Source organism: Delphinus delphis, chromosome 16, assembly GCF_949987515.2.
Source record: "Delphinus delphis chromosome 16, mDelDel1.2, whole genome shotgun sequence".
NCBI classification, from domain to species: Eukaryota; Metazoa; Chordata; class Mammalia; order Artiodactyla; family Delphinidae; genus Delphinus; species Delphinus delphis.
In genome coordinates, this window is record NC_082698.1 from 80456354 (window position 1) to 80471154 (window position 14801).

The 14801-nt window shown below is 45.5% G+C and overlaps 1 protein-coding gene across 2 annotated transcripts in view; it reads left to right on the top strand.

The window, feature by feature from the left end:
* PCNX2 (pecanex 2) overlaps positions 1-14801 on the top strand; it is a 274216-nt gene that overhangs the window by 229735 nt on the left and 29680 nt on the right. For both annotated transcript variants that reach the window (XM_060035057.1, XM_060035058.1), the window contains one exon: positions 10101-10354. In XM_060035057.1, coding sequence (XP_059891040.1) covers positions 10101-10354 — 254 coding nt within the window. The remainder of the gene's footprint in view (positions 1-10100; positions 10355-14801) is intronic.

The window sequence follows — 14801 nt, forward strand, 5'->3', positions numbered from 1 at the left end:
TTCCTTGTTTTAGTTCTGCTCTGTGGCCATTTCTCCATCTTTAAGGTTAGATTAATTTAAAGGGGGTGATTATCAAATGGATGTTTAGCAACTAGCAAGTAGGAAGTGTAATGGGACAGATTTACATATAAACAGACTATTGTTATAATAAGTATTTCTTTCCAGAAATTAAATCTGGTGATGTCTAGCAGATACAGGGTCATCTCCCAGGGCAGGTCGCTGGGGATAGATGACCTGCATGTTCCTGTAGCCTCATGTTCTAAGATTCCGTCCCAGAGAACTAGCATGGGGTGGAGGAAGGGCTGAGAAAGCCATCTCCATGACATTGAAGCTGCAGGAGAAATTTTGGGGAAAAAATTCCACCGTGACCTTCTAGAAATGTCAATCCTTCAAAAATTTTTAAACAGCTTTCTCTGACACTATTTCATTTGGTCACAAAATGGCCCTTGATCTAAGCAACTAGCAAGAAGTAACGATAGAGTTCCAGCCTGAAGAAAAATGTTCTGGAAGTCCTCGTTATGACATGTATTACATGTATTACGGTATTATAAGGGGCACTAAGAATGCGTCTCCAACAAGCGCTTGCAGGGCTAAGCCCTGTCTCTCACATCTTGTGTTTCCAACGTGCAACGCACGCTGGGCTGTGTGAGGTCCCAGTGTTCAGGGAAGTGGACTATTTTGTACTTAGCAATGACTATAACTGATGGCCTCCTCCTTCTGTGGCCCTGTGGCCTCAGAAGGAAATACGTTTTATTTAATAATAGTCCAACACACATCCCAAAGTGTGTGTCTGTAAATCCCACCCGAAGCCTGAAAAGCATTGGCTTAACCGCATCTATGCCTACTTCTCTTCCACTCCATGAGCAGGGACTGGTTGTACTTGCAGGACAATCTAAACCGCTCTCTGTCAGCCCCTCCTGGTGACCTCATTGCTTGGCATACGGAAAACACCAGCCCGGTACGTTGGGCTGATGAAGGCCGTGGCCATTTGAAAACTCAGCTCAAATAAATCTCTAGTACAGTTGTTTTAAACCATTATTAGTGGATAAAACTAAACGTAACAATGTTGGTGATATTTGGGGTTTTCTGTGGAATCCAGTTGCCAGAGTCTTTGGGACAACGTACATCAGCTAAGGAGAAAAACCGTAGGACTGGGAGGCCCAGTCTTTAAAATAGGTTGTGCGTTTGGGCTTTAAGGTGCCTGCTCTTGCTGGAAGGTTCTAAACAAGCTGACATTCTTTGAGCGCAGCCTTGCCGCTTCAGGGGACCATTTTTAATGCATCCCTTTGAAGTCTCTGTCACGTAATGGCTCCCCGTCTCCATCATTTTCTCCGACCTCTTGGTAAACAGCCTGGACCCTGGTTTCAGTCCCCAGCGCTTTTCACCTGAAATGGGACTGTGGGTGGCTGATTGCCCTATCTCCAGTCTCTCCTCTTTACTCCCCCAAGGCTGTAGGGGAAGGTTTCTTAAGTGCAACTTTCTTCCTGTTTCCTTGGGATTTAAAAGCCCTTGTGGCCTACCTGTCACCTAGAGAATGAAGTTCAAATGTCTCCGTAGGACTCAACTTCCCACTCCAGCCGGACTGCCCTGAGCCTCCCCTCCCCGCTTCAAGGATCCTGGCCCAGGCTTCCCAGCCAGGAGGGCACCTCCCGACTTTTGTTTGCCAGCCCTCCGTTTCTCACATCGCACAGACGTTCTCCTTTGGCTTCCCAGCTTTCCCAGGAGAATGTCACCTCTACCTCCGGCTTGGTGGACCACTGAAGCAGGCGTGCCTACGCTAACCAGCGCGCAGAATAGCTACACTCCTGTGCTTGTCAGAGAGGGCGTTGAAATTCACTGCCCCTCAATGCACAGTAACTGTCAAAACTAGCTGGAGATTGGACCTTCCCGGCGGTCCAGTGGTTAAGACTCCATGCTTCCATTGCAGGGGGTACAGGTTCGATCCCTGGTCTGGGAACTAAGATCCCGCGTGCCGCACAGTGCGGCCAAAAAATTAAACAACAACAACAACAATAAAAAACTAGGTGGAGAGAAATGGTCCATATCAAGGGTTTCCTGAAAGGTGTGAAGTTGTCCCAGTCCTCCTGCATCCCCACCGTCTACCCTCGGGTGACGCCAGACCTCTGGAGAACCATATAGCTAAAGCTGAATTATTTTGGCCACCTATAGAAATTGTTTAATTGTACTTTGGCCATATTAGAGCAGCTCTGGAACATCGTGACTGTACCTGCCATGCAGTGCCGAGAAGGATGATGGTCTCCGTACTGTACAATGTTCTCTCTTATGAAGGTCCTGGGGATGTCATCTCTCTGGTGTCTTAGCCAGAAATAGCTATGACCCTTCCAAGCAATTATCTTGTTTTGGTCTTAAGGACACGAGAAGCTCAAGTTATCTTTCTACAGTGCTTGCTAGAAAGCCTGAGTGAAATCAGTGGCCCACCTTTAGCAAATATATAGGACATCATAGAATGAAGTGAAGGTCTCTTGACATCCTTCTGGCTTCATTATATTTTTCCTGTTCCCATTGCCACTTAAATTTTATCATTTGCTTTTGTACTGTGTATGCCTTTTTATTATTTATTTATTTTATAAATTTATTTTTTATTTATTTATTACTTTTGGCTGTGTTGGGTCTCCCTTGCTGCGCGCGGGCTTTCTCTAGTTGCGGTGATGTGGGGCTACTCTTCGTTGCGATGCGCGGGCTTCTCATCATGGTGGCTTCTCGTTGCGGAGCACGGGCTCTAGGCGTGTGGGCTTCAGTAGTTGTGGCTCACGGGCTCAGTAGTTGTGGCTCGTGGGCTCTAGAGCGCAGGCCCAGTTGTCGTGGCACACAGGCTTAGTTGCTCCGTGGCATGTGGGATCTTCCCGGACCAGGGCTCAAACCCGTGTCCCCTGCATTGGCAGGTGGATTCTTAACCACTGCTCCAGCAGGGAAGCCTCTGTGTCTGCCTTTTAGAATGGACTTCATTCCTTTTTGGAATTTAGTAAGAATAAATAAGCCAGGCCTGGCCAGTCACTGGTAAGGATGCCCAGTGGTGCTTAAAGGGGGGCAGTCTTGCCCCTTCGGCAACAGGGAAAGGGAGGAGGAAAGGGTCAGGTAGCCAGGAGAGGGTTACCTCGCACAGCCGCAATGGCTGCACTCTGGAAATTGATGCATATCCTGTGTGCAAAGTATCTGGGATCTACTAGACACACTGTCAGTTCAATTTTCACAGCTTTCACGAGGCACGCTCATCTATTAGGATGAAGAGACTCCAAGATACTCTTAAAATTCATTTTAAATATTTATTTATTTATTTGGCTGAGTCAGGTCTTAGTTTCAAGACACGGGATCTTTGTTGTGGCGCACAGGCTCTTCGTTGTGGCATACAGGCTTCTCTCTAGTTGCGGTGCGCGGGCTGAGTTGCCCCCATGACATGTGGGATCTTACTTCCCTGACCAGGGATCGAACCCACGTCCCCCGCATTGGAAGGCAGATTCTTAACCACTGGACCACCAGGGAAGTCCCTCAAAATTCATTTTAAAAATGGTTAATATGTATAACTGATTCACTTTGTTATAAAGCAGAAACTAACACACCATTGTAAAGCAATTATACCCCAATAAAAATGTTAAAAAAAAATGGTTATTGAATGCCTTCTATGTCCCACTGACTTAGGCCATGAGAACACAGCAACGTGAAAGGTGCCAAGAGTTCGGTTCCATGGAAACTCCAGAGACAGCCATCCGGGAAAGGTCACAGTGTAGGGGCAGCAGACCTCTGGTCTTCCCTTTGGAGGGAATGTGCTCTAAACCCAGGGAGGCTCTCTGAGAAGGATATGGGCCTGATTTGCATGCGAACAGCAAAATTAGCGCCTTTGCAGACATGACTGGGTTTCATTATTTTCATATTCTTTTACAATGTGAAGCCAACTATGAATCTTTTGTTCCAGAGAAAAGACACCAAGACCTACCTGAACTGAATATTTATTAAAAACCTCAGGCAGCTGCAGTGTCTCTACCAAGCCTAGCAGTCCTTCACAGCAAACCCCTTCCTCAGTGGTCCTCCTATCAGTGTAGAAATGAGCCCCTGCTTCTCACAAAGGACGGTGCTAACTTATTTCCTTCAGATGGTAGAAATCCAAATTCTGCGTCATCTCATGTACTCATAAACACACACACACTCCTTCCAGTTTGATGTAAAACAAACAATGCTGGCATCAGCCCAATACGATAAAATGATTGACCTGGCTGGAGAAAAAGGAAGGAGGAAAAAAAAACCCTCGAGGCATGTCATTTAATGTCATTTAAACAGTTTTGCTAATCTATTTGAGGTGAAGGTCCCCCTTTATGCTTCTCCTTTGTGAGATCAATTACTTCTTTCACTGGAAGAGCGTTTCTTCCCAAATCATATTATTAACTAGCAGTAAACCAGTGTTGTTTATTGTGCCATTGGGGTGGGATGAGACCTCCCCCACCCCTGGAGTCTAACGCCCGGGGGTCCCAGTAGGTGGCTCAGTTAGGACGCAGTGGTAGTTCGTTACTCACTCTGGGTGCCCCACAGTTCGCGATCTGAATTACTCACTGCTTGTGTTTCACCTGTGTATTTCTGCACATCTTTCCCAGAGGGAATAAGAGTTTTGTATTACAGAATGAGCAAAGAGATCCCTGAAATGTATAAAAAAGAGTGCTTTCAGCTAAGATCCAAAGCAATGAGGTCTTGGAGAAAGACGAATGGAATCCTAAGACCTGGGATCAGTTCTTCACTATTTCACTTTATGTTACAACAACCTGCTTGCTCTCCCCTTCCTGATCTTGACTCCTAGTTCATAGACTGTTATCCTAAGAGTTCTGCGTGTACATTTTTATCTGAAAGTTGCAGTTTCTCATCTCTGATGTATTACGATCATCTCACGTATGGGTTCTATAGAGAGGCTTAGTTTAAGCATTGCTTTTCTTTATCTTCCTCCTGTAATGTAACAAGAGTCTGTTGCATCTGCTATGTATTTTCTCAATAGGGTGTCTGTTGCCTGTAATATAGTGATCTGGGTAAGAATTCTTTCATTTGTTCATCCAGCTAGTCCTTCGATCATTCCGCCAACCACCTTGTTATCACCTACTAAATACCAGGCATGGTGAATAATGAGATGGGGTCCCAGGAAAAATGAATGGTGTGGAAGTGGGTGTAGGGACAGGTTTCATGTTTGCATTAAGTTTCAAAAGACACGTAAAAGGATTCAGAGACTTGCTTTTTTGGCCAAGACCGAGTAGCCAGTATTGGAATATCCTTCCTGCCACAAACAATGATAAAGCTAGAAAAAACATATTAATCAACTGTTTTCAGATATTGGACAATAGACAGTGCAAGGCTCTGATCATTGAAAGAGGGGAAGCATACAAAGTGAGCTCCCACAATTGTCCCTGCTTTCTTCCCAGAGGCGCTTTCTTATCTGTAGCAGCAGGGAGGTAGAACCCAAAGAGAACGCAGTGGTCTTGTTTAGCTAGGGAGGTAGAATCAGAATCTGGGGGTCAGAGTACTAGGCAGGAGTGAATTTCACAGATGAGGAGCTACAGAAATCAGTATAGGGATCCCCTTTCGTGATTGAATGAATATTAATCTGCTTTGTATAGCAAGAGCCTGTATCATCAAGACCTGACAGAGAACAGTAACTGGTGAGGTGAGCTAAATAGAGAGGACAGAGGCCACACCGTGCTGAGAGATGTAGAAACTCCAATTAGCCAGTGGAGAGACCTGGCTGAACATCCCAGGAATTCACCTGAGGTCCAGAAAGACCAAGCTTTAGGAGTAAAGATATTCTCACCCTAGAATAAGGGCTACTGTAGACATTTCCAAACCAAGATTAAAAGCAAGTTTCAAAAGGATCAAGCTAACAAGCTGACGTGCAAATAAATTGACTCCTTAACAGAACATAACTCTCTCTAAAGGAAGAAAAAAAACAGTCCCGACTGTCAATACGATAACATCAACAATACCCAGCATGTAATAAAAGTGTGTAAATATGTAAATAAGCAGAAAAAAAGTGACCCGTAACCAGCAAAACAAAACAAAATAGAAACACACCCAAAGATGTTGGAGTTAACAGAAAAGAAGTTTCAAACAGATATTACTATGTTTAGGAATTCAAAGGAAAATTATCATAATGAATGAATTAATTGAGACTATCAATTGACAGGAAAAAAAGTGAAATTCTGGGAATGAATAAAACACAGTGTCTGAAATGAAAAACTTAGAGGATAGGCTTAACAGGAAAAAAAAGGATCAATGAACTTGAAGACAAGGCAATAGAAACCATTCAAACTGATGTGCAAATAATGAAAAGATTAAAGAAAATAGAGATTCAGTGATGTGTGAGACAGTATTAAGCATCCTGACATATGTATAAGTGGAATCCCAAAAGGAGAAACAATAAATAGGGGCAGAAAAAATTGAAGAACTAGTATTCAAACATTTAAAAAATTTGATGAAAAATATCAATTCATAAATCCCAGGAGCTCAGCACACCCCAAGCAGGATAAACACAAAGAAAACCAAACCTAAGTGCACGATCATCAAATTGCTGAAAATTAAAGAATAATTATAAGAGCATCTGAGATATTTTATTGTCATTTTATCGGGACCGTGAGAAAAATTTAAAAACACATAATATACTGGGAAACAACTATGTGAGTTAATCACTAACATCTCATTAAAAAATAATGCAAGCCAGAAAATAATGCAATGATATTTTTTAAGTGCTGGAAGGAAAATAAAACTGTCAACCCAGAATTCTACATCTAGGAAAATGAAGGCAAAATTTAAGTTTTTACAGATAAAGAAAAGTTGACATAATCACCAGGTAGCCTGCGCTGCAAGAAATATTGAAGGAAGCTCTTTCAGCTGAAAGAAAATGATAGCAGATGGAAAACTGATTCTACATAAAAGAATGAAGATTGCCAGAAATGGTAAATATGTAAGCAAAGATTTTTTATCCTTGTAAGCCTTTACGGAATTGATTGTTTAAAGCCAAATAATAACAAACTATTGTGGGGTTTAAATGTTAATATACATTAAAGTAAAATGCTTGAATAACACAAAGGACATGAAGGATTAAAAATACCATTGTAATAGTCCTACGTTACAGGAAGAGTAGTACGAATTTTACCCATGTGATAGGGTAAAAATGCACATTATAATTCCTAGAGAAACTGCAAAAAAATAAAACAGAGTTATAGCTAACTGATTTAAAAGCTGATACACAGTAAATCACTAAACGTTATTCAGCACGCTCCCCCCACGCCCAAATATCGGAAGGAATGCAAAGGAAAAAAATGGACGAATTAAAGAAACTGCAAGATGGTTGATTTATACCCAGTCATATAAATAAGCACGTTCATGTAAATGGACTAATCACTGTAATTAAAATGTGGAGACTTATCAAACTGATAAAAAAGCAAATCCTAACTACGTGTAGTTTACAGAGATATGTTTTAAATACAAAGACATGGATAGACTCAAAGTAGAATGATAGAAAGTTTTTTTTTAAGATTTATTATTTTTTAATTCAATTTTATTTATTTTTGGCTGCGTCGGCTCTTAGTTGCAGCACGCGGGATCTTTTGTTGGGGCACGCGGGCTCTTCATTGCGGAGTGCAGGCTTCTCTCGAGTTGTGGCATGCAGGTTTTCTCTCTCTAGTTGTGGCGCGCAGGCTCCAGGGCACGTGGGCTCTAGTTGAGGTGCTCAAGGTCAGTAGTTGTGGCGCGTAGGCTTAGTTGCCCTGCGGCATGTGGGATCTCAGTTCCCCAGCCAGGGATCGAACCCGCATCCCTTGCATTGCAAGGTGAATTCTCTACCATTGGACCACGAGGGAAGTCCCAAAAGGACAGAAAGTTTTATCCCTTACAAACAGTAATTATGAGAAAACTAGAATAGCTGTATTAATATCAGATTCAAGACGAGGTATATTACCAAAATACAGATATTTCATCATGACTGAAGAGTCAATTCATCAAGAAGACAAAACAGTCCTAAATATGCATACACCTAATAACAGAGTTGTAAGGAATAAAAACTGAGTAGGTGAGTTACAAAACAATTTACCTGAATGAAAGTTTTAAACACAATATAAAAAAATTGATGGAGTACAACTAAAGCAATTCATAGAGAAAAACTTACTTTTTTTTGTGCTTCCTTTTTCCTTCTGTTAATAACTAAGGGCTCAATTATCTTGATAAAGATACAAACCACCACCACCACAGCCAATAACAACTACCCCAGTTGATTGGCTGTCCTTCCTATCTTCTCTCTTACTTCTTTTCTTCTCTTCACCATGACTTTGGTTTAAGTGGTCTGTACTTATGGTTATTAGCACCTGTTACCACTGTCCTGTCACCACTAATTCGTTCCTTATCCTCTTATCCTCCTAGGGCAGCCCGTCTCACTGTGGAACTCATAGTTGTTAAAATGACCTTTGTTATAGTAAACGCTATACCCTGAAGCTTTTTCCCATTGGTCATAATGATGCCCTCTGGGACTGCAGAGAAGATCAAGTTCACATTTCCACCACAGCCCTTCAGATAGTCATTGAAGACGACCATTGTCTCCCTCGAAGTCTTCTTTTATGCAAAGTCAAAGTCCCTGGATCTTCTAGTCATTCTTCAGTAACATAATTTGAGTTATTTTACAACCCTGTAGCTTTCTTGACATGTAACTAACAATCTGTATGATCTTGTTCAAATCAGTATTATTATTATTTTTTAATGGAGAAAGTGTAACTTGCCCAAATCATCTAGTTTTATTTCGTTTTATCAGTAACCCTTTATGTGTAGCATCCAAAGGAATAACACGAGGTCTCTTCTGACTCTTGCTGTCCCTTTGTTTTGGTCGCATCAAGATCACATTCAGTTTTCAAGTGTTATCCTAGTTCGGGTTCATATGTTCAAAGAAATTACCAAAGTATTTGTTAAGTATGCTACTATATATTAATGAACTGTGTGCCTGGTTTTTTGAACCAAGATGGAGGACATTCCGTTTATTTCTACTAATTTTCTTTCTTTTTTTTTTTTTTTTTTTTTTTTTTTTTTTTTGCGGTACGTGGGCCTCTCACTGCTGTGGCCTCTCCCATTGCGGAGCACAGGCTCCGGACGCGCAGGCTCAGCGGCCATGGCTCACGGGCCCAGCCGCTCCGCGGCATGTGGGATCTTCCCGGACCGGGGCACGAACCCGTGTCCCCTGCATCGGCAGGCGGACTCTTCTACCACTGCGCCACCAGGGAAGCCCTCTACTAATTTTCGATGTATTAGTTTCAGTCTGCCAAAGCCGTTTGGCGAGACGTCCTTAGATTGTAACTCTGCATTCCAGGAGGCACCAGTAATCTCACGTCATTAGCATACTGTATATGTTTCCCCTCAAATCATTAACAAAAATATGCAAAGATCAGCAAAGATCATTGACACCCGTTATCCTATGTTTTTAGAACTATCTCCTTTGGAAATGTGTTCGGCTCACCCAGTGCTCACAGACGTGGGAGATGAGGTGGTGCGCTTTGGCTGTGAAGCTCTTCCAGGACACCCCTCCTGGTAACACTTCAACATGCACCTAGCTGCTCTCAGACCTTTCCACCTGCCGCTTTCTTTAGCCTCCTGTCTGCTTAGCCATGACCTGCAGGTTTCTGGAAAGGGGAACTCAAGGATATAACCATCCTGCATTTTGGCCATTCTCGTCCACGACCACCATGAGAATGTGTCTCTTCTAAGGAGATGAGAATCAGAAGGGATATGGATGAATAAAAGAATTAATGATTATGGGACTTCCCTGGCGGTCCAGTGGTTAAGACTCTGTGCTTCCAGTGCAGGGGGGTGTGGGTTGGAGCCCTGGTCCAGGAACTAAGATCCCACATGCCGCGTGGCCAAAACAAAAAAAAGCAAAAGAAAAAAGCATTAATGATTGTAAGATCGGTGACTTATTTGGGGGTACTTGTTTGAACTAAGAACTACACAAATCTCCTGATTTCTAAACTCTCTTCAGCACCTTTCCCTCAATAAGGGCAAGGGGAAAATCCATTCGAAACGAAGATTATCCTACGACCTCTTTACAACTGCCATCGTGTCTGTTACTCTGCCAGGAACCTACTGCCAGCAGAGGGAGGTGGAAGCCATCACAGAGGGCGACGAGGATGACAGAGGTTGCTGCTGCTGCAAACCAGGTCACCTGCTCCACCTGTTGTCCTGCAATGCCGCCTTTAACCTCCGCTGGCTCACCTGGGAGATCACGCGAGCGCAGTACATCCTGGAGGGCTACAGCATCATGGACAACAACGCGGCCACCATGCTGCAGGTTTTTGACCTCCGAAGGATCCTCATCCGATACTACATCAAGGTACTGCTCCGGGTCCCAGACTCTTGTCTGAGTAATGATGCTGGGCTGGCTCCAGAGGCTCCTGGAAAGCTTTGGAAAGAGCTTAGGAAGCTTCTCCACAGCCTGTGCATCAGAGGCTTAGCTAGGTTTCGGGGCCACCGGTTTCGTGAAAAAGCCTCGAGGGCTTTGGGTTGGCCTGACGTGCATGCCCCAAGTCCTATCCTAAGCCTGGGCACGAAGAGGTAGTCTGTTTTCTTGCCTGGACCTTCTTCTCCACTTTTAACATCCCATGAGTTGCTTGACAAATGGAAACATCCTGGAAATATGACCAGACCTCAATGTTTACGAGTTATAAGGATCAGTTTAGAGGCTCTGCAAATTTTTACCTTTTAGAACCAGAGTTAATTTTTTAAGCTCATGATACAAATGCAAAAATAGAGTTAAATGATCCAGTCAGGATTAGCTATGACAGCCTTTTCTTACTTACTTGTACGGGGACTAGTACATTTTTCAGTTGCTCGGTACCTACATCTGCTCAACTTGCATTCAGCCTCAGAACATGTGCTGCTTTTGAATAAGTCTCCTAGAGGAGACTTACGTGAGACTTGACCAAGGATGCAGCGTGATAATAGGGGCGAAAGTGTTTTCTGAGGGGGACGGGACGGGCGAGGGTGTCTGTGGCTGAGGGTGTCTGTGATGGTTCCTATTCTGAGGGACTACTTTGCATGGTGAAAGCCCTGGGTGGTCCTCAGAGGGGTCCACATTTTAATGCCGTTCCCAAGGAAGAAGCTCATCCACCTGACACCCCAAACTCTCTGCCAGCTGAGGCTGAGACAAGTGGTCCAGCAGAAACAAGGAAAGAACAAAATGGAAAGGTAACATGGGCGCCTGAAGTTTCAGGAATTTCCATCAACTAAAAAGGAGGACGTTTAGAAATTGGAAATAACTCCCGGGGGGAGCCCCAGTGTCTGCAGCAATAGCTGCGAAATTGTTCAGGAAGTAGCATTCAGATGATGAAAATCAGAAGGTTAAAGAACTCCTAATGACTACACCCCAAGGTCATTGCAACAAGAGATGTTGGTGCGACAGAGATGTTCTGGGGCAGAATATTTAAAACAGCTCGAGCAGTTCATGCTCACCACCTTCGTGTGTGCTAGAGGGATGCAAAACTTTACATCCAGACCTCACACAAAATGATGAATGTTTGCCCAACCTCACACAAATTGGGGAAGATTTGGGAAGTGAATCAGGAAGTTGTGATCTTTTGCTGCGCGACTCCATGTTTGTTCCTTTGGCCGTTATATCTGAGACCCAAGAAGTTTTTCATAGAGTCAGCTCTTGGGAAGTTGGGTCTGTCAGCTGGTATTGACTTGGCAGTGGGCCGTGAAATGCCAGTGGCACACGCACGCAGGAAGTGTGTTCCTCTCACACGTAAAAGAAGCTCTTCTCCAAGTCTTCAGGGATCAAGGTCCCTTCCAGCTCCCAGCTCCACCATTTTTAGTGTCTCCCCCATCTTAAGGCTTAAATGGATGGAGAGAGGGACACAGAAAGTGAAGGCCAAGGGCATGCACAAGCTATTCCTTAAGAAGTTTCCTGAGGGACTTCCCTAGTGGTCCAGTGGTTAAGAGTCCGCACTCCCAATGCAGGGGGCCCCGGTTCGATCCCTGGTCAGGGAACTAGATCCCGCATGCGTGCCACAACTAAGAGCCCGCACGCAGCAATGAAAATCCTGCATGCCGCAACTAAGACCCGGCGCAGCCTAAATAAATAAATAAATAATAGATTTTTTCTTTTTTCTTAAAGAAAAGGAGGTTCCTGAAAGGTACCACAGTACGCTGTAGCTGTGTCCCATTGGCCAAAGAGATTGTCATATGCCAGCTTCGAGGGGGATCTAGAAAGGGTATTCTGGGCAGCCATGAACCCAGACAGAAACTGTGTGTCATGGAAAAAGGGGAAAACAGATGTTAAATGGCAACCAGCTCTCTCTGGTGCCTCCCTCCCAAAGGAGAGGGTCCCTTGAGGACCCACTTTAGTTCTAGGGGGCAACAGGATGGGGTCATTGCAGGGGGGCTAGATCCAGGGGCCGACAGCAGCCGTGCCAGGGCTGGGAGCTTACTCCGAGGTGGCAGCTGGGGACAGCAGTCTAGATGGGCCAGATGGATGAGCCCCGGAGCCACGTGTCTCCTTGGTGCCCCAAGAACAGGGCAGAACAGAAGGGGCAATTCAAGATGGCGGAGGAGAAGGACCTTGAGCTCAGCTCCTCTCGTGAAAACACCGAAAACACAAGCAAGTGCTGAACCGCTATCGATAAAAGAGACTGAAGGACAGGACAAGGCTGTGTGTGCCGCCAGAGCCCTCTGGCTATCTCTGTCGGGCTTTCCACTCCCCACCCTTTCCTACGCATGCGTGGCTGCATCCCAGCCCCCTCTTCCTGCGCTGCTCTTTCAACCTGAGCTCCCAGGGCAGCTCCCCCTCACATTCTCCATGGGGTCCGGGCTGCCATGTGCCTCCCTGTCCTCTGAAACCTTTTCTCTTTCCCTTCTGGCAACTCGCTGCTCCCTCTGTGGGTCCCCAGACCTGAGTGTGATGACTTACCTGTGGAGGTGCCCGTAGTTTTTAGATGAACGAAGGTTCCAGGTAATGCAGAATCTGAGCCATCCAGTCTGGACGGACGAGATCCCGGTGTAGGCAAGAGTCTGCAGGATCTGCTCCAGGCGTTAGTGGTGAGGATGGAGTTCAAGACTGAGCCACGTCCCTGTGAAGCTGGAGCTCCCCGTAGACGGCTTTTCCATGGGCCAGACGTGTGGACAGACAGGCCTCACACGATGGGGCCAGCAGGTCGCCGAGTGGGTGAGAGGGGAGAACGAAGAGCTGAGGTGCCCCCTCGGGGGCCACCTGCTTGGCTTTTCCGGAAGCCTGGGGGTGCTCCATGCCAGGACCTGCCTTTGATGTCTCTCACCCACTCTTCACAGTCCTCCTCTCCTAGTGTTACAGGGAAGAGCTAAATCGGACTCCACGTTGGATCTGTTTCTGTTACTTTAACCTTTGCTTTCCGCTGCTTTGGTTCACTGAAAGGATCCTGTCTGTACACAATGGCCCGCCTCAGGGAACCCTGCCCCTCTGCCTGAAGGTTAAACCAAAGTGCCTTTGTTCAGGGCAACCTCCGGCCCCTGTCCACCTGTGCATGGCTGCAAGAAAGAAGAAGTTAACGCACCCCCTGCCCGAGGCTGGCCATTCCAGGGGATATTGGCAAAACTTACGGCCTTTTTACTTTACTTCCTCACCCCTCCCCCTCTCTGTGCTCTAAAAGAAACTGGCATCCAGACCCCGAGAAGATGGTTCTTTCGAGACTTTAGTCTGCCGTCTTCTCAGTCTGTCAGCTTTCCGAATAACGTCGTCTTCCCTGCCTCAGCACCCTGTCTCCCGATTCATTGGCCTGTCGTGCAGCGAGCAGAGCGAGCTTGGACTCGGTAATGCTAACTCCTGGCAACGTGCCTCCTGATTCCCTATACGTTTTCTAAAATGACAGTTTGCAATCTGATAAACAAACCCAGGATAACGTGTGAGTGGTGGAGGGCTGAGGGAGGCCCCCAGAATCCGCCGGGAGACGGTGGGCTTGTGGGAAGACTGTCCATTGACCTTGTTTTCTATGAGCGGGCAGTGATGCCGACGTGAGAGCTTGGCGGGGGGGGGGGGGGGGCGGGCGGGCAGGAGAGGCACACAGGGCGATGGTTTGTCACCCATCAGGTGATTCCCAGGAGCCAGGGGACAGACCTGCGGCATCAGGATCCCCCAGCCAGCCAGATCATTACAGATTGCCACGTCCTACCCAGAAATTCCCATTCTCTGCACCTGGGGAGTGCCCCGAACACCTATATTTTGAACTAAGTTCCCTAGGTGAGTTGATATGCAGCTAGGCTTGGGGACCACTATAGACATTTGTGCTCAGTGGAAACAGAATCAGTGCTCAGGAGAGGCTGAGATTTGGGGGCAGATAGATCTCATGGTACCTCCTGGTAATTCACATCAGCACCAGTAAGGCCTGTTCACACGAGACTTTCTGTAAACATCACGCTCAGTGCCTTCCTACCCTTCGGGGACCGGCAGCTCAGAAAGTCTGCTCATCTCCCTGGTACAGTTAGTTCAAGGAAATTTCAGGAGTGCTGAGTGCCTGTGACGACTGAAAAAACAGCACTTTAAGGTAAAACCAAATGAATATATGTCAGTCCACTGTATAGCACAGGGAACTATATCTCGGTGCTCTGTGAAGACCTAGATAGGTGGGATCGGGGTGGTGGGAGGGAAGGGATATACGTTTACATACAGCCGATTCACTTCGTTGTACAGCAGAAACTAATGCAACATTGTAAAGCAATTAGACTCCAATAAAAAAAATTCTTTTTCTTCTTTGGCCTAGGCTACTCAGTGAACGAAATTGCCTTTGTAGCCCTGAACTGCTTCAAGTTTC